This window comes from Plectropomus leopardus, chromosome 3, assembly GCF_026936395.1.
Source record: "Plectropomus leopardus strain MGB_pleo_1.0 chromosome 3, ASM2693639v1, whole genome shotgun sequence".
Classification (NCBI taxonomy): Eukaryota; Metazoa; Chordata; class Actinopteri; order Perciformes; family Serranidae; genus Plectropomus; species Plectropomus leopardus.
This window is the reverse complement of record NC_142178.1, coordinates 5131830-5156192: the sequence shown is the minus strand read 5'-3', so window position 1 is coordinate 5156192 and position 24363 is coordinate 5131830. Positions and strand designations below refer to the sequence as shown.

Here is a 24363-nt window from a genome sequence, read left to right as displayed (position 1 = left end):
ACTATTTTGTTAACTGATCGGTTGTTTAAAGGTCCAGTGTGTAGGATAACAGAGAATCTATTGACATATCAGGGCAAATAGATCTTTTAGTGCCAAGTGAAACAAATACCGAGCAGTTATTAATTGCACCACACTCTCACAGTGCCAACCGTACTGTTGTCACAGGTGGAGCAGCATAACACTAGGCACAGCAAAAGTGAAACTTAACTGTTCATTGTGCTGGGTCTTAAGGTTTGCATTCACTCACTCTACACTGTGCTTCTCATCTCACCCATTGATCTGATCAGCTCTGACCGTATACTCAAGTATCCACGGTGTGACTCAAATTGCTGCTGAGGGACATAAATTACTCCAGTGTCGCCTGCGTCGCATTCACAAAGCTGCAAAAATGTCCTTATTCAGAGACGGGGCACAAACTGACAAAAAAAAAAAAAAGGCCAAACACACACACAAGACTGAAAAAAGCATTAAGTGTGCTGACACCATCTATGTGTATTAGTATCTAACCACCTGAAAATAACTATCTTTGTGTTTTCATTACCTTAGAATAAGTTGTATCTACATTACAAGCGGGTCCAGTTGTTTCTACAATAGTACAGTGGCTCTATATAGGACCATTTGTGTTTTCACATTTCCAGGTCAGCCACCACAGTTCTCCTAAAGGCCTAAAGTTTCTGGTCATTGCAATCTGCAACCTCACAATTAAATGCTGATAAATTTTACACACTAGACCTTTAAGTGAATGATGTAGCAAAGCAGCAAAACATTTGCTCATTCTTGTTTGTCAAATTTTAAGGGATTTGATGATTTTCACTGTTTGCACAATACTGATAGCTATTTTTGCTCGATTATATTTTGCAACTTACTGATACTTAGTTCAGATTTAATTTCCTATTTACTATTTATTGAATTTTATATTTGTTTAGCAATGCTTTTCTACTTGCTGTTTCAGTCCTTATAATATGTTGATATAATATATATATATATCATATAATGCATGATTTGTGTCTGCATTCCTCTTTGTATTGCAGCATTTTCCCTCAGGATAAATAAAGTTTTATCTTATCCTATCCAATTTTGATATAGCAGAAGTGAAGTATCTTTAGGCTTTGTTCTGTTAGTCAGTCAAAAACAATAAACTGTACTATTTTCTCACTTATTGTAGGCTACATTAAAATGAATAGATAATGGGTAGAGGGGGTTATTAGTTGAAACCCTACAGGATTCACTAACTTATCCAGGTCCAGCTCACTGGTTAAGATGGAGTAGAGGGTTTATCTTTTTCGACAATAAGACATTTTGATATGAATTAGCATCTTAAAGCATATCAATATAGGAAGAAGCAAACTTATTAGTTACTGTATATGAACGAGTTTAAGGGCGCGAGAGGTAATTAAACGTTTTTCTTTTTGTCTGGTGGTTGGTTAACTTCTGATGAATGGCAGACTAGTGGTCAGCTTACCAAACACTTACCTGCTGATAGGCCCTCTGCATAAAGAAAACACAGGCTTTAAGAGCCCTAAGGTTTCACAAATGTCACTTTACAGCTCTGTTGTCTCCATATTGAAGCCCACCCCCCTATTAAACCCCCAAACACAGCAGCAGAGTTGTAGTTAGCTAACCTTGTAGTAGCGGTGCTCCACGGCTGCTGCTGCTCGCGACAACGTTCCAGTAACGGCTGCTCTCGTAAACCACCGTTGCATTCCCTGACAGTAACGTTCCGTGAGAAACCCATTCAACCGTCACCACAACCGCAACAACATCCCCGACAATTAAGTCAAAAGAAACACACGCCTGGTCCCCGTAAATGCTCTCTCATCTGCCGCCGCAGCCTCCCGGTGCCTCCTTTCCCCCACCTTCCCGACTTGTTTGCAACACAGCGGCCCCTCACATGCCAATAAGCACTGCGTCGCCTGAAGAATATGGAAAGTTACTCACGTTCCCACTTTAAATTCACCGCTGAGGGAAATATAACGGCCTCAACTCCCCGTATTCAAGCGAAAATTCTCAGCATACCACATCACTCACCTCTTCTCCTCTGTGTTCACGTCCTCCTCGCTGCGCTCCTGTCTTTTTTCTCCTCCCCTCCGTTTTCTCTCGGCTTGTTCCTTTTCTCCTCCCTCCCAGATGCCACTGTTCTCCGACAGGGGGAACCGGGGGACGCTGCTCCGGAAGCAAACGCTCCTCTGTGATTTTTTTTTAACCCCTTTTAGTGTCGACTGCCTAATGTTGCTACTTCATTCATTAGTGTTGTCTCAAATAACTACTTTAATATAGACATTCAAATAAAAGGTCACGTAAGGACATTTGTAAACTGAAGTACTTTCTATGCCTTAGGAAGTTTTCCCTAGGAAAATTAACTAATCTTAAAAATAGTCTAGATGATGATGATGACAAAGGTGGATTATGACACTTTGAGCACCTGGGCCCAGACGCATAAAGCCCCTCCCCCGCCCCTTTAGGTAGGTTCAACATTTTTGTTTCTCATAACAGAATTGAAGGGCAAAAATTGAATGCATTTAAGGGGATAGGGGATGTATAGAGTTATAATGAGTTAGGAACTTATAAGAGGAGTTATGTATAAAGTTATGTATACACATAACCCATAAAATGAGTTATGTATAAAGGGAATAATGTTGCTGTAATTTAGATGGTGCTATTTTAACTAAATATGGTTTATGGTTCATTCAATAACTGCATTATTTCAAAAATCAGTGTTCAAAGTGTTTGGTTTGCAGATTCTTTTTTTTCCCAAACATTCACACTGTGCGCTTATACAAACATCATACCATCACTAAGGCAGTGCTATTACCTAAAACCTAAAGTCCTGTGAACAAATCAGAAAATATTATCTGAAAGATATACTTAGCTAAAGGATATAATTATACTGAAAAAAATGATTGACTGTACATTTACAGTAATTACTGCCTATTAATTACATTACTTTCAGAGAAAATTATTGTGAAATGACACCTATATACAGTGATTTCACAGTGATATGCATTTATTAGATAAGCTTTTGAAATTTACCGACCAAAAAAAAAAAAAATAATAGTATTTATTCTGAAATGAGCAGATCCATTGTTTGGGGAAATTTCATTCAACAGGATATCCTTTGCAAGCTCAGGAAAAATGTTTTGTTTTTTTTTTCCTTTTTAAAGGAGGAAAACAATGTGTAGGGCCCAAATGAATTACTGTGTATCAGTGTCTCATTTGCACAGAGGAACCTGGAACCAACTAAAGCTTTCTAAATATACTTTTGGCTGAACTTAGTTGTATTCAAACCCCAATAGGCATTGTGGGCACTTTTGGTAAACACTCTTGTTGAATAAATGTGCATTTCTCCTCCTGTCTATATATATATATATATATATATATATATATATATATATATCTTAAATTAATAGAGCATCACTAACAATATTCAACAAGGCATGAGTGTGCTGGTTTGTCAGCATATGGCATGTCGCTATGCTGTAGTACAGTCCAGTAAAAGGGTGACACCTGGTGGCTGTTCCTTTTTACTGGATAGTTTGTTATGCGTTTGTATGATGGCACTGTTTGTCAGGGGATGGCATTCACATTATTGCCCACATGGATGGAGTCAGTTTTTGTGTGTTTAGTCCCTGTCGTAGTACAATAAGCAAAACAATTACACAAATACAATTTAACCCTTTGAAACCTGGAGCGACCTCACTTTTCTTGTGCTCCTCTCAGACGCCAAATTGGTGCAGTTTCTTTGAATAACATGGGAAAAGACGTTTTAATAATTTCTCAAGAAGTGTTCCATAAATTACAATTATAATAATAATAATAATAAATATAATAGATTTAGAATTTTTAAATTCTAAAAAAATACTAATTATTAAATGACTAAATAAAAACTATATTTATAATAATATTTTAAAAAAATATATATTTTAAGTCATGTTACCGAATTAAAAAAAAAAAAATTTAATTTTTTTTTTTTGCACTTTTTACAAGTCTTGTTGTTGTTTTACTATGTGCGATTTTTTGCACTTTGCATTTTGGGGTCATTTCATCCAGGTCATTTCATCAAAGGTACTGTGTTATGATGAACATTAAAACTTCGTACACGTGCTGTAAACGTGCTTACAGAAAAAGGAAATGCCGTTTCTTTTTCTCTCCTCCATCGCCGAGCTGTAAGCGTGGATGTATTATAAGTCCTCCCGCCCGCCAGGTGGCGCTGTGCTGACATCATCGCCGGTTATTGACCAATCACGGGAGCCCAGCAGTTTGAACAAGAAGCGGGTCGGATGCATTCGGAAAAACAATGAATGAGATACTAAAAAATATAATAGATATCGTTAATAATAATGGAAATGGATTTAAGTAGCTATTTATATGCAGTTTCAACGAGTTTCGTCGTTCACTGTTGATAAGTTGTAACGCGTTGGTATAATTAGTACAGTTAGCAAAAGCTCAAGCTAGCAGGCTAAACTCGGCAGACCGATGTTAACGTTGGTGTCGTCTGAATGAATACCGTTAAATGCTTTTGGACACTCTCTTTCACAACTTTGGCGTATTAGCACGGTTTATAGCTCAGACATGGCGCCAGTAAAACCCTTATTTCTGAAGACATACGGTGGGGGGAGGCGAAAGCTGTCTGCCTGGATCTCTCCTGAAAACCGTAAGCAGGCCTTCGACAGCACCCGCTCCACAGACGGTGACATCTCTGTGTTTGAACCCGCAAAACCTGCCAGAGTGAGGTATGTCAGAGCATCAGTGTGTGTTCATGTGGTGAGGCGAGGAGAGTCACATCCCTCTGCTGGTTTTCATCCTTTCAGTAGGTTGTGGTATTAATTTCCCCACTTTCTTTAGTCTAAGGGACTGTTCGTTACTTGTGAGAGAGGAGGGGGTGATGCAGAATTGGGGAGGCACTTCACATAATGTTTTAAGCATTGGGTAGGGTCATTGGTTGTATTTGTATTTATTTAAAATTCTCTAAGGGAACCTGTAAATGGAAAGCAGTGAAAAGCATGTTTTCTTTAAAAATCACACAATTTTTCAAAGCCATAAACAGTGAAATGTCATTATTTATAGTGATGAGAGGGTCATAGATTTTATGGGTCGATCGATGTTTGGTTTTTCTTTTTAGGGCTGATACCTATTATTAGCACTTAATGTGATAGATAACCACGATTTGGAACTTGGAACTGATATGCATTTACAATAAAATCGGAAATCTCTGTCAATATTTAGAATTTGGAATATAACAAACTCCAGCACAAAACTTTGTTTAAATGCCTTTGGCAAGTGTTTAAAAAGTGTTTAAAACTGAGACTTCAGCATCATATACAGAAGGTTCCCAGCAACCTTTTCAATGAAGTCAAGTGGAAATTTAAATTAAAGATAAATATATAAACATAGTTTCCTTAGGTTTTACAGAGTAAAAGTTCCTACCATGCTGAAACTTATTATTAATTAATTAATTTGAACAGCAATAATAAAAAAAAATGCGGATACACATAATCTGCAAAATGCCAAATGTCATCGCCGCTAATCTCCCAGTCACTTACAGAGGCTCAATGAATATTAGTTGGGAATGCACAATAATATCGGTGTGTAAAAGGTATCTGCAGACATTGGCTTTAAAATGAAATATCGGAATCAACCAACATACTAATTTCTGCCAATATCACAAACCAATATATGTGTGTGTGTGTGTATATGTATATACACACTCATGCACACACACACACACACACACATATATATATATATATATATATATATATATATATATATACTATATTTATCATTGACAAAATGAATAGTACAAAATATCAACCTTAAATTTAAGTATTTTTCTTATTTTGCATAATGAATTAATACTATAAACACTGAAAAGCACTGTATTTTATTTCTCCATCCGCTGGTTGGTCATCATAAGAGTATGCATAATATGATGTTAATTAATGTTATTAAAAGACTTAATCATTACTAAAATTAGGTGGGGAAAAAGAGGGTATTCATATTGACTTACGGGGACCATCTCCTTCATGCGATGCAACATGATGCTGTATTCAAGTCAGGGTCTACTGAAGGGGGGGCTATATTGATATGAGTATATATAGTGAGTTATGAGTTAGATAATGGAGAAATGCCTGTCTGCTGAGTCTCTCCTGAGTTAGTGAAACAATCATTGATCCCAATTCAAAATTTGGTTTGCTGTCATCGATACAGTAAGTAAGTAAGTACAGTAAATAGTAGGTTCTATTATTATGTGAATATGAACAAACTACAGTAGAGTGCAAGATGTCTTACAGTCGTGGCTGCACCACAAAGCTTTCATTGTTTTTCAGTTCACTTGTAGGCCTGCTTTATGTTTTAGATCATCCAGTGTTAAAAATAAACACCAGAATTAATGTTAATGTTCAATAACTGATAACTGATTTCAATATCAATCAAAATAATTGTGATTATCATTTTTGCCATAATCAAGCAGCCTTGGTCCCTTATTTTACATTTTTAAAGAGGCTCCACACTTAGGAGAACTGTGCATGGCAAAGGCTGGCATAGAGTAGTAAGCAAGTATCTTTAAGACTTAAGAGGACAGTATACATTCACGACATGAAAATGGAAGTAGTTATTGCATACTTACTACATACTATTACTATTTCCATGCAGGAATGTTTGAAAGTGCTCACTAAATAACATCACTTTAGTCAGAGAGGGCTGTGCAAGTTTTAGGCTAAATACTGTGATTTTAAATGGCTTTCTTCAAGCTAGAGCCTGACTGATATATCAGTGTGAGTTATATTATCAGCAGATTTTTTTGCTTATCACATTTATGTCAGAACATATATCAGTTTACATAGCGCTATTATATGTCAGCTGTTAAGCCACACAAAACTGCAGTACAGAAATGTCATTCTCATGACAAGTTTCACAGCAACAAATGTCCAGATCAGTCTTTTATGACCCAAATTTGAGGGATCCTTATCAAGCATATGTGTTTATGTTAAGTGATGATTTTTAAAAGAATATTGGACTAAAGTTTTAAACTGTCAAAAACTAATATATCTTATCTGTAACTGTCTCAACAATCTATTATTGGTCTGGCTTTTCTCAAAATATCCCCTGGCGGGTATATATTGCCACAGTGCTAAAAGTGTCAAGATAGCTGAAATAGACTGAAGCAGGAGTATATACAACTCTGATTCCAAAAAACTTGTGATGCTGTGTAAACGGTAAATAAAAACAAAATGCAATGATTTGCAAATCCTTTTAGACCTATATTCATTTGATTACAGTACAAAGACAAGATATTCGATGTTCAAACTTTTTTATTTTGTATAAAAATGTATAATTTACATGAATTCTTAATTTGATGCCAGGGGCAACAAAATACTGAAAGAGCTGTGGAATGCTCAAAAAACACCTGTAACACCAGTTTTTACACAGTTTGTAGACACACAACAAATAATGCCCCCCTGTGGACGTTGCATATTTGATTTTGCAAAATAAGTTAAGCTGCTACATACCCAAGACAACAATTCAAAACCAATTTTATTGTTCATGTTCAATATCATAATGTTCATCCGGCTCTCCTGTTGCAGACAGAGGACTAGTGTTGCTAGTCGTAGAGCGAGGCGTCCTGCCAAGACGAAGGCCATGCTGTGTCTGTCTGAGAAGGTCTGTGATGAGGAGAACACCCTGTCTCCTCTCTGTCCTCAACCTGCACAGCAGACCAAGACAACCAGGTCTGTGAATAAACATGCAGCTGGTGACTTTGAGTGATGTCATAATTTCATTAATAAGTATGTTGTAATAATAAACTGCTAATAATTAACCAAATATTGATTCTCAACACTTATACTCAAAGGTTTTATAATATTTTCTCCATTGCAGTGTCCTTGAGTTTCTTCGTCTCATTTCATTTCTAATGTTCTTTCTTCCTGACCTACTTGGTAATGCTTCATCTCCTCTCTTACTCATCAGTTGTTTTTAATCTTTTCTTTATTATTAGAGCGAGGAAGACGAGTGTTGCCTGTGACAGAGCAGTCCGTCCTGCCAAGAGGAAAGCCATGTTAAGTGTGACGGACACCAGCAGTGATGAGGAGAACATCAGGCCCTCTCCTCCCTGTCCTCAGCCTGCTCAGCAGAGCAAGACATGCAGGTCTGTGCACAAACAAAGCGAGAGCAGAACACATTATGAAAACACAGAGGATTGGCACCATGAAGGTTTTTTTCTATTTTTTTCAGTGTTCCTGTGTGTGTCTTAGTGTCTCAACACAAGGAAAAAAGAAGCACACTCCCAAACACAATGTACGACAAAACTGATCGCCAGCACACAATAATGCCCTTTTTAGTTGCTTCTCATTCTGGGCCTGTGACAGCCACATGAAACATGAACGCGTTTCTATGAACAGTCACAACACTGATGAAGACTGTTGATTGAAGCGTATTCGTCCTGTGGCTTTCACAGGCCTAGAATTAAAAGCATCTAAAAATGACATTATTGTGTACTGACTGTCAGTTTTGTCGTACTCTACAGAAATTTTGATGTTATTATCAATAACAGGACTTATGCATTCAAGCAGATCCAGCTGTTTTCATCATTAGCTACAATACCCACTATTCATTGTGAATACTACACTTTGAAGTCTCAGGTCCAGGACTGTTTTTTTTTTTTTATTTAAAAAAACATCAGAAATTTGTCTGTAACAATGAAACTGCTTGAAATATTGTAAGGCCACCATAAGGCAACATTCGGACCATCTTAAGTTTTACATGGGGAAAAAAACAGCCCTGTCATTCATTTAAGCAAGTCTTAGCCCAGTGGGAGTGCTGATGCAGAGGACAGCTGCAACCGACAGAAGAAAAGCTTTGCAACAAACAAACAAACAAAAATTATAACTTGGCTCAAATTTTGCCACAATGCAGCATTATCGGCTAAGATGCTGCATTGGCAAGTTCAGTACATGCACGATTCTGGTGGATTACTTTGTAATGGGAATGGTATTTTGACTGTTAACCTTGCAGTCGCTGTGACAAAAGAAAAAAGTGTTTTAAAATTATGTCTTTTTGCAGTGTTTTTAAGCTTTTACATGCATGTTGGGTTATTTCAGTCTGAGCGCCTGCTAATTGTACTCAGTAATATCTGTAATCATAAGTTTTCTGGCTCCTCTTGTTCTTCTTTTCAGTGGTAATCTTCCTTCTGCCGGTCGCTTTGTAACCCGCCGCAGACGTGCCACCGCCACCAAACCCAAACTCCCTAAAGCAACGCCCAGTATACTCAACTCATCAGATGACTTTACTCCCGGAGCGTTCGGCTCCAGCAGGATTCTTCGGCCTTGTAGGAGGAGGAGGAGAGCCCCCCCAGTATTTATTGTGTCGAGTGCGGAGAACTCAGTGAATGCCACAGGGGCTACCAGCTTTGCCACCAACCTCCTCCGAGAAATCTCCCTCAACGAGTCGACAGATCACAGCCTCGCACTCTGCACCAGGAAACCCATCTTCTGCTCCACACCCTCAGCAGCCTCCTTCAGCAAACGGCCGTGCCTTACAAACCTGTCTGTCACTGATCGATCTTCCTCCCCAAGTCATATTGATGTTTTGAGCACATTTCAAGAAGACGGAGATTCAAGGGGGCGGCCGATCTCCCCATCATGTCCTGCACCAACCATCGGGCTTCACTCTGAGGAGAAGCCACAGTCGAGCCTTGACGGGCAGGAACCAGATCTGCATCATCACAAAGAACCGTGTGGTGATTTGATTTTTACAGAGCCCAAGAGCACCAACAAGAGCTGCAGTGAGGAAGACAAACAAATCAAGACTGAACTAAGTCTGAATGTGCTCTCGACAGATGACAGTGAAAGCAGCAGTCGTTTTGTGTCAGCAGCAGGAGGGCTCGAGTGGCTGATAGAGGCTCTGAAGGAGAAATGTTTAACCGATCAATGCACCGTGCAGCTGGAAAGATTAAACAACCTCACCGTGTCTCAGCTGTGCGGTCAGACAACCTACTCATCCTGTTTGGGACATTCAAGCTCAGACCACAGCTGGCACATAAATGAACATATAGACAGCTGTCCAACTAATGACCTTTCACAGTCACAACCATCAGTCCATCTTCATTCATCTGTGACGAACTTAACAAGCAGCGATTCTGTACAGTCAGGAAAAAGTTTCGAGCCTTCTGAGCTTGCAGCCACAGTGACTTCAGCTGAACACTCATCCACACAGGAGCAGTCAGCAGTACTTTATGTTGACTCTACCCACCACACAGACAGCAGCGTTGATTGTATCATGGGTACACAATCACTGTCCGACAGCTCTGTGCAAACACTGTTCACTGGGGACAGAAGTCTTACTAAAAAATGCACAGTTCAGCTCAAAAAAATGTCTTTGTCACAACTGAAATCAGGTGCAAGCAAGAGTGAAATTGACCTCACACATAACACAGAGGACACAGAAGATCTCCCATGTGCAGAAGAAACCTCTGAGGGGATGATGGCATCTTTTAGCAGCAGTCCTGTAGCTCAGACACAGTCTAATGAACCAGAAAGAGAAGAAAAGGCAGCGGCGCTCACAACAATGCTGAAGGAGAAATGTCTCACTGGCAAAGTCGACATTGAGATAAAGAGACTAACTTTATCACAACTGAAAGAAATTCTGCAGCTTGAGGACACAACACTTAAATCACCCACAGATGCATCTGACTCTGCCAGTGAGGCCCAGACAAAGAGTGACCACCAGTCAGAGAGTGACACTAATCACCGTAATGAAGAAACTTCTGCCAACAAGAGGAAAAAGAGAGGCTCATCTAGCTCTGAAGACAAGGTCGCTTCAGACAAAGACGGAAAGAACGTTAGCAGCAGCATCCCCCACAAAAGAAAAAAGATGTCTTTGGCTCCCAAAGAAAAGAAAAGGAGGAGCACGTCCACGGACAGGCCTGGGACGTCCAGGAAGGCGTGCGTGAGCGGGATGAGCGTGAGTCGCTGGAAGAACAAAGGCAGCGCCAGCAAGCACACGTTCAGAGGCAGGACTGCACAGACGGGAGGGAACAAGACCGTGGACTGCAGTATCAGTGAGCTGATCTCCACACAACACAAACAGCCACGGGTGAGAACAAACTGCACATGAAATATTGGGCCTCGTGCAGCAACATTCTCCTAAATTTCTCTTTTATTTTCTCTTAATGTTCTGGTAAGAGAGAATAAGAGTCAACTCCAGATGCATCAAATGCTCGTAACCACCCAAATGTGCTCTTACCAGGTGTGCTCAATGACGAATCCCACTTGATCATGAGTCACCTGTTAGCACAGGTAACACGTCATAAACACTATATAAGGGCAGGTTTAGTGCAAACATGTTGTAGGCATTCAAATTTCTGCAGTAGTAAGACTGACATTTTCTCTTGTTATATACATTTAAAGTAAATGTGATTTCAGGCAAATGGATTGAAGTATTAAAAGTAAAAGTATGCATGCAAAAAGGTTTAAATAAACTGAATAAATCAAAATAATTTAAATAATTAGAAAAAAACAGCAGCAAGTCGTCATACGTACAGTTTACATGAGAAGCTGGAACCATGGAATGTTTTTTGCATGAAAAATGACTTACATTATGAAATAAACAATTAATTTTTCTAATTAATTAATATTTTTGATTTATCTAAAGATTGTGAAGTAGTAATAATAGTAGTGGAGTTAAAACTAATAATTCCTTTTGAAGTGTAATGGAGTAGAAGCAGAAAGAGGCATGAGATTAAAATACTCAAGTAATGGAAAAGCAACCTCAAATATGTACGTGAGTACAGTATATGAGTAAATGCACACTAACTAAAATTACAGTCATTAGGATCAATGCAATTAGTATAGTAGTATACCTTTAGCCCCGAAATTAAATAATCAAGTCATTATAATTACTCTCAAACATAATCTAAATTTGGTTAAATGATATTCATGCATTAAAATGTTCCTCCAATATAAAACTTATTTTTCCTTTTGTGGACTGTGAAAGCTTATCTCTTATTTTGGTACGAGTGCTTTAGATCACTCGTAAAAATAAAAGAAAAGAGCATGAGGCCCATTGTCTTTATCAATTGAATGTCTACCGACGGATACATTAACTGACAGTCTTGATTGTTAGCCTTTGTCAGACAAAATAAGTACCTTTCAACCAAATGATTAGTCAGTGAAGGAAAATTAAACTGAAAAAGTGTTTGTTAGCCGTTTTAACCAGATTCTGTGCACCTGCAGTAATTAATGTGGTTGTGGAGTTTATCAGCAGGGTCTTGAATAATAATGTTTTCAAGCAGTGATATTTTAATATATTCCTGTTAAAGAGGACATTTAGCATCACTTTCACTTTCTCTTTGTGGCTTTCTGCTGGTTTTTATGATACAAGAACAATGAAACATCACCTGATTTGGCAAATAATTATTATTAGCTAAGGCTCTTTTTTTTAACATGTATTTATTCAGGCAGAGTTTCACTGAGAGGAGGCCTCACTTTTGCAGGAATGATCACAGCACAATATTAGCATCTATCCACAAAAAATATGATTTCAAGCAAAAGGTTCATTATACATGTAGACTGCATTTTAGGGATGCATGATAATATCAACACGTCATCGGTAACGGCCAATATTGGCTTTAAAATGAAATACTGGAATCAGCAAACATGATGATTCTTGCCAATATGGCACTATATATATATGTGTGTGTGTGTGTGTGTGTGTGTGTGTGTGTGTGTGTATATGTATATGTATATATATATATATGGATAATATAATGTAATTTCACTATAGAAGAGACTTAATGATCACTAGAATTAGGTGGGGGGAAAAAGAGTGGATATATCTTGGAGTGTATATGTACTGTATGTGTGTGTGTGTATATATATATATATATATATATATATATATATATATGCAAAAATCCAAAATTGTCCATCCCTTCTGCATTTAATGTGATGCAACATGATGCTGTATTCAAGCCAGGTTCTACTGAATGTTTCTTTTACCTGAATGACAAAAAAGAAAACAAAGTCCCGTTTTTTTCTCAGTGCTATCTACACATGAGACTAGTTTCAGTTTTGTTTGCCTAAAATCTGAGATGTTAGTGTCTGCTTCAGTAATGTGCAGAAATAACAGTGAATGGAATTTTGTTAGTGACATTCAAAGATCATTTTAGATACAGCCGCAGCAACAAGGACAGATAAGAATTTTTTGAGTTTTTGTTCATAGAACAACCTCAACCATGACATTTTTATATTGTTTTACTTGGTGGAAAATAGGGGTTTTTTGTCTCTTCTACCACAATCTGCCCAGTTCTGATTAAATGTCAATTGTTTGGAAGAATTTTAAATGACAGCATCCTGTGTGTAGGAGCTGTTGGGATCTACCATGAATTTCTCCACCCCGCTGAAAGCGAGTCGCCTCAACCTGTCGTCCCTGTTGGCTGACTTCACTCCTAACAGCACACACACCTGGAGCCGACTCAAAGCTGCGCTCTCTGTTCATCGCAAGGGCATGGGTAATACACACACACTGCACTAGTTTGGGATTTTTCCCCCAATTGTTTGGGAAATCATCTTATTTCAAGCTGCCACTTCACCTACCAGTGTCCTCCCTAACTGTGCTTGTCTCTTCTCCCTCGTTCCCTCTCATTAGTGCTACTCACTCCGCGTAGTTTAGGTGTGTCGATGTCAGGCTCACCCCAAAGAGCAGAGTTGGCAGATATCAGCCAGGACCTGTTTGCCACACCCTTTCGGACACCACTCTCCAGGCATATGCGGTCCCAGCTGCCGAGCTGCTGCTCTCCGGTACAGTTCACACATGCAGTCTTGAATGAGTCAGGATGTTTTTGTTTGTACAAATCACTCTCTACGTGCACGACTATGAATGGGTTGTAACACTTAATGGGAACACGTGTCACCTCCTCCATGCTGTCTTTTGTCACAGAGTGTGTGTGAGGATGCAGATCTGTCGGATGCAGAGAAGGTGTACGCTGAGTGTGGCCAGCAGCGCCCCCTGCCATGGGAGGAGTGTATACTCCCGCAGCGTATGAAACAGTGTGTGAAGATCGGGGAGGGGACGTTCGGCGAGGTCTTCTCCACCACCAATGCTTCAGGAGACACCGTTGCACTCAAAGTATGTGTGTTTGTGTATATGTGCATTGGTTAGATCTAGATTAGTGTTACAGTGTGATATAAAACCACATTGCATCATGAAGGAATATTTCTTCCACAAAATGGCCATTTGTAACTCAGTTAATTATGCTGTTTATCTTGAATGTTTGGAAAAATTTGGAAAAAAAACTTTTTTTTGCATGCCGTCCCCAGAAATGATTGATTCACTGGTGGATTTGAGAGCCTTTATAACAACAGCAAAACTACATCAAAACATACGTTAACAAACTCTCACATGACTGATGCATTATAATCCAAGTGGCTAAAAAACGTTTGTATTGTTTGCTTTGAGGTGAGCATTTTCACAGTGTTCCCTCGGTCATGCAATCCTGGAAAAGTCATGGAATTTGTAAAAATCCTTGACAGTTTGAAGCCCAAATGTCACTCTCTTGAAAGCCACCAGACTTCATTGACAAAAACTCATTTTTAGCGGTGGGACGATATGCTTATCTCCCGATTAAATTCTATCATGATACTTAGGTGCCAGTTTGATATGTATTGAAAATTTTAAGGTTTGCAATTTAATATTAATATAATAATTGATATTATTTTTTTGTGATTTTTTTCCCCCTCTTTTAACACTAGACCATGTGAAAAAAGTTAAGTCATACAATTATGGAGTGTGTATATCATAAGACATATTTCCTCAGGTATCATCACAAATCATAAGTACGATATTTCGGTCACATGATAACAATCAGCGGATCAGCATTTAAATATGAGGTTGATAGCTGTTTCCAGTTTAGTTATGTTTATAAACTATATATATTTAAATACTATATATTATATTTAAAAAATATTTTATGTTTAATCTCAGTCACTCTTTATGGATGGCAGTCAATATTAATACCATTTTACACTTTACATGGGATCAAAAACTGATATTTAACACGTGAATTAATAAAAAGTTTCTCCCCATTAACCGAACATTGACTTTTGCCGCCATGTTTATGCATTTATGACGTCAAGTTGGCAACTTTTGTTATAAAATAGCGTTATCAGTGTAAGTATACTCACCTGGCATGCTTTATAGATTAAATTTGCTTGCCTGCTACAGTTAATAGATTCATATATTAAAATATGCAACTACCAAAAGTAAATGATAGCTCTTAGGAACAAAATAACAAAATATATAGTTTTTTTTACTGTCAGTTGTTGATACTGTTTCCATGCTTTCCGCCATTTCTGCTGCCCTGAAACGTCACACAAATATCACAACTCGGCAACTCAGGTATCATCGAAATCCTTATTTCACACTCATGATTCTGTCTTTAGAGGCCTGTTCATGTGCTCATGACTCATAAATACTGTAAACACAATATTTCCAAGGAGCACGTTAAAGGCAGCATATGTGTGTGTATTCAGCAGTAAAATGTAGCTCTTGTCTTGACAGATCATACCAGTAGAGGGCAGTGAGAAGGTGAATGGAGAGGAGCAGAAGACCTTTGGAGAGATTCTCCATGAGATCATTATCTCAAAGTAAGTAGCACATGAAGTACAAACTACCTCTGCACACTGAACTACTGCATTTGCTGGGATGCTACAATATAGGAGCTTAGCCATAGGGTCTGAATGTTTCAGTTAAATGGAACATAATAATGAGCCTTGGAAACCCCACGAGAGTAGTTGAGCTAAACAACGCTGTGTGTTTTTCTTCCAGGGAGCTGAGCAGCCTGAAAGAGAAGCAGCAGAACAAAACACACGGATTTATTGGACTCAACGAGTAAGAGACTCTCCCTGGTCTTTGTCTTTTTGTCTATTAGGGAGATGGTAGAACTGAGTGTTTTTGTGTCTTAGTGAGTAATATGAACAATTTTTGGAACTGGTCCAGTATTGAGTGAGGGTGCTGCAGCCGGCATCTGTGAAAAAGACTGCAGTGATACTGCTCGGCATTTATGCAGCAGCAGCCTACATCCACTAAAGGAGCTTGTGTATGCCTTTTAGAGATAGACCTTTCTGTAAAAGAGTGAGATCCTTTATGTTTGTTTATTAAACAGATCTTCAAAGCATATCATACATAATACAAATAATAATTGCAACATAGAGGTCTGACATGTTTTGAAATAGAATTTTTTCAACTCGTAAACACACACCGAGTAACACTTTGCTCACCCTTCACTCCAGGGTCACCCTCCCAACCTCCCACCCACCCACATGTCCTATAATCACAAAAACGCTGATGAGAGAAAGATGAGGAAATAGATAATTAAAAAGAAACAAAGCTAAACAAAAACAGGCAAATATGGAGATAAAGAGAGGTAGTGATCAGGTTAAATATCCATCAAGGTTAGAGAGTTAGTATAGGAGAGATATATATCATTTTTGTTTTACCAGAAACAAACCTAAGCTATTGCCAATAACAGACTCCATTATAAAGAGTAATTCTAGCATGTATGAGCCATCTTATTTTCACATCTAACTGGGTGAATGAAAGCTTTATTTGAACCAAACCAGAGTTGGTGATTATTAGGACAGTGGAGAGACGAACCAAGACAAGTTTTATGAGTTTTATTTAGTTTCTGTCGACTTTGAATAAAGTATGCTTTACGATGATAAAATGATTATTTATTTAAATGGAGTCTGGAGAGTTTGGTTATAGTGATTTCAGGGCTGTTTCCTAATTAAACAAAAAGGTCTATCTCTGTAGGGATCTTTCCTGTAATGTTGTCAGATAATAAGAATCACAATCTGAGTCTGTCATTCGCAAAAAGCACTTTTAGTGGACATAAATTGTCAGTGCACAGATGTCCTAAATGATCATATTCCAGCGGTTTTGCTGCTGCTGGACCAATTTCAGAAATTGTTCTTCCCACATTAGAAAATAGCGTTCAAGTTGAAAAACACTCAAGTTCTCCTTTAATGTGAGCGGACTTGTTTCCTCACAGTCTCCACTGCGTTAGAGGCTGCTACCCTGCCGATTTCCTGAATGCCTGGGACACATTTGACCAGCAGAAAGGCTCCGAGAACGACAGACCAGGTCAGAGAGAAAAGCTTATTCATTTTTGTCATACCCTCTTTAAAGCCGACTGAAAGGGTTTTTTCTTCATTTCATCTTTTATTTTAACAGATGATCTGCCCTCAACAGGGGACACAAATCTATGTTTATAGAACCAGGCTGTGTGTTTGTCTATTACAACTTCAGTTTTTCTCTTTTGGCTTAGATTTCTTTGAAAAGGATCAGTTATTCATAATCCTGGAGTTTGAGTTTGGAGGCATCGACCTGGAGAACAGCAATGGAACGGTAGGAACACCACATCAGTGTGATGGCTGCTTAATGCCTCCTCTGTGCCGTACAGTGTTTAACAGTGATGCTGAGCTTTCATCAGTCATGTCAGTGGCTGTTCGGCGCATCTCTCTCTCTTACAAAGTAGAAGCTAGCAGACTGAGACAGAGTTTCACACACCTTGGGTTATTTTTTAAAATTCAAATGCAGTTTTCCTTAAAATGACCTGAAATTCATTTTTATTACATCGCAGTCGAGTGTGTCTGCTCCCCAATTGAAATTCTTTCCAGATTCATGTCTGTAGCCAGAGTTTCTCTGTACTTTAGATTTAGCACCTTACACTTGCACACCAGCTGTAAAAATGTTCTCAAACATTAATGAAGAGACTGCATGCACAGAAATAGTAGTCCCTTGAATTGAGTCATTCCGACTTAACCTCAGCCAGACCTTAAATATGTATGCTGGAGATGATTCTGAAAGATTAAAGAAACTGAACATCTTAAAAAAACTGCTCAGCTTCTGCAAATTCATCTCATTAAATGGCAACACTGTATTTTTTCCGAACATTAGCCTATACATTGTTTTATTGCGGTGTGTCATTAATCAAAGACTTTTTTTGTGTCATCAAGCTGACGTCTTTGGTGGTGGCGAAGAGCATCCTCCATCAGGTCACTGCTGCCTTGGCTGTTGCTGAGCAGGAGCTCCACTTTGAACACAGGTAGAGTACATGCACCCACACACATACAAATTATAGTACCTGTGACTGTCTGTGTGCAGCCGGCCGTGTGAACACCGAGCAGGATGAGACACCATGTATATAAAGTCTATAAAATGTCCATCAGCATTCCCGGAGGACCAGAGTGATATATGCTAATGACTCATTCCAGTCTTTCCCCCAAGATCAGTCGTGATACATAACTCAAGGCCTGTTGGCTCGCACTAAGGTGCCCACCGACCATTTTCTAATTGTCACTGAAAATAAATTTAATTACAATGACATTTTTTTTGCAGATGGCTAAAAATGGCTGAAAAGGACATATTTTCGCTTGACAGACACGTTATAGTATAAAAAGTGGAAAAGAAGGCCAAAAACGTCATAATATAATATGTCCAAAAATGGCTGAAAACGACATAGTGTAGTATGTCGAAAAACATCAAGTTTTGCATGTTGAAAGAAATGTCTGAAAATGAAATATTGTAGCTTGTAGAGACAAATCCTAGTATACAATGTTGAAAAAAGGCCAAAAATGTAATTGTATAGAGTACTAGCCAATCACAGCCTGCAGTGTGATCCATAATAGCACCTCATTAAAATGCCTGTAAAGAGCTGAATAGCTGCAGTGCAGCTATTCTCACCTGGGTGCACGCTCTTTCATTTTTTTGTAGTTTAAATATAAATAAGGTGCAACAGTGCAGCATTAAAAAGAATGAAGTAAATTCCTCACAATTTAGTAGGATTTCTAATTTGTAAGAAACACAGGTAATATGTTTTATATTTCCTGTGAATATAATCCAATTATCTTAATTTCTGCATATGTATTAGCCTGTATATACTCTGTTAACAATTTATGTTAGTGCATCTTGTCTGGTGTATTCTGGGCCATTTTAAATGCATTTACCATAAATATCAGAATACGTATGCACTCCAACTTTAATCACAGATGGTTTGACAGCGAAGATGTGAGTGATGACTGCATTCAGAAACACTTGAACTATAATGATTATGGGACTTTTTTTCGACCTTAAATGTAAAGTTTTTTTTAATATGTATGTGGTTCTTTATTATTTATTAAACAAATGAATGTAATCAAAAAAAAAAGTCTGTCAGGCAGGGCGTGTAGTTCAACAGGTGGAGCAGGGCGGCCAGTACAAATAATAGGGAAGTCACTGCTTATTTTGCCCTAACAAAAGTCCAAAATTCATGCAGTCAATTTAATATTTTAACCCTTTGAACCCTGAGCAAATTGGAGCTATTTGTTTCAGAAATATGGAGAAGAAGGCAATAAGCAACTTGGCAAGAAATGTTCCACAGATTGGAAACAAATGTCTAAGGGGACAAAAAAATGACTTGATAATTGTCTTAAAAAAGGAGAGAAAATAATTAGAAAAGTATCAAATAAATGTGGAAAAAAATGAAGAAAAATGTATTTATAATTATATTATAAATATATTATTTATATTTAAAATTAGGTTATAGAAAAATATCTTTATTTTCATTATTTATATTTATTATTTTATTTTAGCATTTTTTAAATCAAGAATGTTTTTATATAATTTTAAATATAACAAGTTTACACACTGTATACGACAGGTCTGAAACTATACAGAGCATGTACCAGACAGAGCACAGCATGAAAATAAATTACAAATCTCCCCATTCCACTAAACCTCAAAGTACATTCCCCTATCTCTGAAATAAAACCTAAAAAATTGCTATATGAGCTGAAGGCCAGGTTTGACATTTTGCAAGGGAGAAAGAGAGACGCTTTTGCAAAATAATGGGATAAATAAACAGTGTAAACTGACTGAGAGTAACAAGAGAAACAGTAAACACTAAATCATCACTTTGACTGATAGCTCTGGAAGCATTTCAGAAAGAGGCTGCATACTTTTTGGAATTTCTTATGAGTCACAAGTTAAATAGTGTATCTTTTCAAGATTAAGACAGGACATAATGTCCCTCAACCACTGGGCCTGGGTGGGCAGGACAGCACCCCTCCATCTGATTAGAACTGCGCATCTAGCCAGCAGAGAGATGAAAGACAATGTGCAGCATCGGAGTGTATATTTTAGCATTTTTTCATGCCATTTCCTGTTTTGTTCTCTTACTTCATTGTTATTTTCAGGTACTTTTCTTGAAAATTTTGTAGTAATTGCTAAGTTTTGGGCCATGTCCTATTAAGTTGCTCATTTCCTTCTCTCCATGGTTTTGACAGAAATCAAACCAACTTGCTCAGGTTTCAAAGGGTTAAAAGAAAAAAAAAAAAAAAAACAGCAAATAATGTCAACTAAGAAGCTGGATATAGATAATGTTTTGCTTTAAGAGTGACCAAAACATTATTATTGTGTTTGTTGAATATTTTTCTGTCGATCGACTAATTGATTCACAGCTAATGGTTTCAGCTGTGCCTCCATAAAGGCAAAACTCATAATAATTGCCTCTGGATTTCTGTTTTTTAAGGATCCATAGAGCTGATGAACATTTATGAGAACATGTCACCACAACTTTTTATGTGTACTTATCTAAAATAATACAAACAGCTTCAATAATACTCAATACTAGTATTTAGTAACAAATGTAGCTGTCAGTACACTACCAGATAAGATGTGGAAAAATGTCCAATGACCAGCACAACAAATCCTTTAAAACTTAAGTTCAGCTGTACACATAAAGTTTAATGCCCCATCAGCTTTAACTTCACATCCGCTGGGAAATGTGGTATCCAGTGTCAGACTTTGTGAGCAGACTCGTGACAGCGTTGGGTGTGTATGGATGATTTGTTGGTGTGCAGTAACAGCCACTTTACCCTCCTGTGCTGTCTTCCTGCAGGGACCTTCACTGGGGCAACGTGCTGGTCAAAACAACCAAGCAAAAGAAGGGGCACTTCCTCCTGAATGGAACGGCCCACTCTCTGGAAACTAAAGGGGTGCTGGTCAGCATCATTGACTACTCTCTGTCCAGACTAGAAATCGGTCAGATTTTTTAAACTTCCCTCCTGACGAATATTGTGCAGAAAATATTTAGCCCTGTTGAAATCACACAGAGTAATAAGAAGCATATGTTCTGTTCTCTGCAGATGATCTGACGGTGTCCTGCGATATCTCGACGGACGAGGAGCTGTTCATGGGCCAGGGAGATTACCAGTTCGACATCTACAGACTAATGAGACAGGAGAATGGGTCAGTGCTTTATGTGTCCGTTACAAATTCAGAAACAGTCAGTGTGCGAGAGAACTGGTGTTTCTTTGCTTTAAAGGAGTCATGTGGAGTTGTTTAAAAATGCACATGTAAAAAGCAACAACTTTATATTACACATATAATAAAGAGACTGAATATGGGAGGAACCAGAGCCAACACTGGATTTCTTATAGATTTGACTTTGGCTGGAATCTGTATGTCCTCTAATAATACAAGCTAGCTGATTATTTTTGAAAAATTCCTATTATAGGTTTTTCTTATTATATACATTTTGAGGGGAGCTATCGTGCTTTTCCTTATTTTCTGTCATAAATAAAATGTTACAATGTGGGATGTTCATATTAAATGTGGCCAAAGTTTCAAATAATGAGGTAAACATGCGTTTAAATAATCCCTGTGAGCAAAAACCTCTAGTTTAAAACCATTCTGAGCACTGTGTTTTCAAGGGTTTTTTATTTTCTGTTTTGTTTTAACATCAGCTTATGACAGATTTCTTTATACTATGTTCATCTGCTCCTGACACGCCACTGCAGGTGTTTACATACACTGCTACATGTAGCAATATGTTAATATCAGGGAAATGTGTGGACTCTTGGTTGCTAATTTGGTCAATTTCCCCTTTGATTTTGGATCAGATTTGTACTGCAACATGTTAGGTTGTGAAGATTTTGGTTTGGAGGTTTTTAGTGGGGATTTTTCACCATAGAAAGTGCCGCTATTCTCCGCTATAGTCATTCCCAAGGCTGCAGTGACAGTTCAGGCATTTAGAATTAAGAGGTTTTGGCAGCCATTTCTGCTGTAAGTTGGGAGACCTTCTGCAGCTTAAATGAAAATGCAACATATTTTAATTTTATGTTATTTATTAATTTTTTGGTTGTTTGTTTTGTTTTTATTTTCAATTTTCATTCATCTTCTAGCTGGGCTGTGTTTAGCGTCTTGTATATGTAGGCCTTTGGGTTTGTATTGTGTGTATTGCAGTATTTTATATGTTTTTTTATATACTGGTATTTTTTTCTATATTCAAAACCTAATAAAAATATTCTGTTATAACAAACAAATAAGATATAATGTAACAATTAAAATAATCCTTGTAGATGGATCTAAGCTAAGCTAAATGCCTCCTGTCTGTAGCATCATATTTATTGGACAGGTTTGAGAGCTGAATTTATCTTCTGATCAAACTCTTAAATTGCTTAAATTGTCTTTTTGTGGATGATTTTGCTCATTTACATTATGTTAAATATAATAATAATTATAATATATAAAATATTTATGCTATGCTGCTCTTTCTGTTGCAGAAACAACTGGAGTAACTACCACCCCCACACCAATGTGCTGTGGCTGCACTACCTGTGCTCCAAGCTGCTTTCTATGAAGTACCGGGGCACAGGAGGGAGGGGTGCCAAGGGCATGCGAGAGGAGCTCACTCGTTTCTATGACAACGTCCTCCAGTACAGCTCTGCCACTGAGGCGCTGCAGAACTGCCCCATGTTTCAGTAGGATGAGAACACATGGAGTGTGAGGGCGCTCACACAGACTGTCCTTTACTGTGAGGAAGGTATCTGATTCTTCCTCAGTCAGCAGTGTGCCTGTCCTCCGTGATGACCTCTGACATGTAAAGACACTTATTGATCCTCTCGTAACACATCAGCAGAGACGAAGGTCCTCTCTGTGTTTACACAATTGTCATCAGACAAAAGTTATCAAAATGCCCACTGAAAACGATGCATTCATGTCATGTCGTGTTATTTTAAGCTTATGTTCTTGAATTGGCTGAATGTTTTTATGACTGATCAGGTCCGCTTGTCTTTTGCATGCATCCTAAATGCATAAATACTGTATATATACAGAAAAAAATACTGTTGATCAATAAATTTTTAGCTGAATTTTAACACCTGACAGTGGTATTGTGGTCAGATTTTTTGCAATTAAGATAAGTGTTGAAGTGATTTGTTGATTTATAAATAAGTCTGTTTTGATAGTAGACTTCTTCACTTATCAACCAAAAATGCTCTCAGTTTCCAGCTTTTCACATGTAAGGAGTTGCTACTTTCCTCTGGTTGAAACAGTCTCTTAGTAAAATAAATGTCTCTGGATATTATGTGCCAGCCCCCCCCCTCCCCTTTTTTCTTTCTTTCTCCCTCCCCTGTTTTGTCTCCAGGTGCTAACAGCCTGATTGGTTTCCACCTGTGCAGTCCAGTCATGCTGCTCATTGGTTCCCTCAGACGTGAAGTCGGCCAATCGGAGCTCGCCTGAAGAGTTCACTCTCTCTTTGTTGCCTGCTCTCTGCCTGCCTGAGCTGCTGCTGCTCTGTATCCACCAAACATGGTAAGAATATTAGAATGAGGGTTGTGCACGTGTAGAAAAAAGTGCTCCAATTCTTCAAACAACAACAACATTTTTAGTGTAGAGCGTCAGATTGGATTTACAAACCTGAGTTAACTTTTGTGGAGAAACACTGGGCTTATTGGTTGGTGCCACCTCTGTGTTTGTTTTGATGAAGTTCTTTTTTTAGATAAGAGCAACTTCGGTCTTGTGTTTGTTGTTGTTTTCAGAGGCAGGGATTAGTCAGGTTTTGTTGGTTTTGTTTTATTGATTTCCATTTGTTTGGCACGACTACCTTTTCCTGTCCTCCCACACACTTTGAGAACCCTACGTTATGTTTGCTGAGGTGAGAATCAATCACTTTTATTCTCACAACATCAAATAAAGGTTGTGAATATGTTCCTTATTTTGCAAACAACTAAATGAAAATGTGGAACATTTCAGTTTCACTGCTTGGGATTAATGACGTTTTTTCTATTAAGCACCATGACAGGGCTGGACACAGTAAATTATATAGATATTATAATATGAGGCTTGATATTTCCTGAAATTTTGGCTAAGTGTTGTATTTTTCTGATTTAAAGGCTGCATTACAATAAATTGTCTTTTTCTGAATTTATCAGATTAGCTGTTCCAGTTTAGTCATTTGATCCATGTTTATCAAGATTCTTTTCAAAATATTTTGTGAAAGCACCAATGATCAACCCTATAATTTCATAATATAGATATCAAGGTATT

At 38.0% G+C, this 24363-nt stretch overlaps 2 protein-coding genes across 6 annotated transcripts in view; one reads left to right on the top strand and one right to left on the bottom strand.

Moving 5' to 3' along the window:
* Positions 1 to 2176, bottom strand: part of apbb2b (amyloid beta precursor protein binding family B member 2b) — a 78973-nt gene extending 76797 nt beyond the window's left edge. For 3 of the 5 annotated variants that reach the window (XM_042484920.2, XM_088075410.1, XM_088075411.1), the window contains exon 1: positions 2029 to 2176. The gene's annotated coding sequence lies outside the window, so the exon portion shown is untranslated. Of the gene's footprint in view, positions 1 to 1622; positions 1843 to 1938 lie in introns of those variants that run through there. The other 2 variants (XM_042484919.2, XM_042484922.2) reach the window with 2 other exon arrangements.
* A 2034-nt stretch (positions 2177 to 4210) lies between these two features.
* haspin (histone H3 associated protein kinase) lies at positions 4211 to 23199 on the top strand. Its single transcript, XM_042484288.2, has 15 exons — positions 4211 to 4730; positions 7584 to 7727; positions 7994 to 8143; positions 9171 to 11088; positions 13357 to 13504; positions 13642 to 13793; positions 13933 to 14121; positions 15553 to 15638; positions 15820 to 15882; positions 17045 to 17136; positions 17321 to 17400; positions 18012 to 18100; positions 20933 to 21075; positions 21180 to 21282; positions 22599 to 23199. Exons 1-15 carry the CDS (start codon positions 4570 to 4572, stop codon positions 22798 to 22800), a joined length of 3720 nt encoding a protein of 1239 aa, XP_042340222.2. The 5' UTR covers positions 4211 to 4569; the 3' UTR covers positions 22801 to 23199.
* The last annotated feature ends 1164 nt before the right edge of the window (positions 23200 to 24363 follow it).

Bases quoted from the DNA above. Each gene is read 5' to 3' on its own strand.
- haspin (XM_042484288.2), top strand. From the start codon at position 4,570: ATGGCGCCAGTAAAACCCTTATTTCTGAAGACATACGGTGGGGGGAGG. The intron at 8,144-9,170 runs GTCTGTGCACAA...TCTTCTTTTCAG, and splicing joins CAGCAGAGCAAGACATGCAG to TGGTAATCTTCCTTCTGCCG. The intron at 15,639-15,819 runs GTAAGTAGCACA...TTTTTCTTCCAG, and splicing joins CATGAGATCATTATCTCAAA to GGAGCTGAGCAGCCTGAAAG.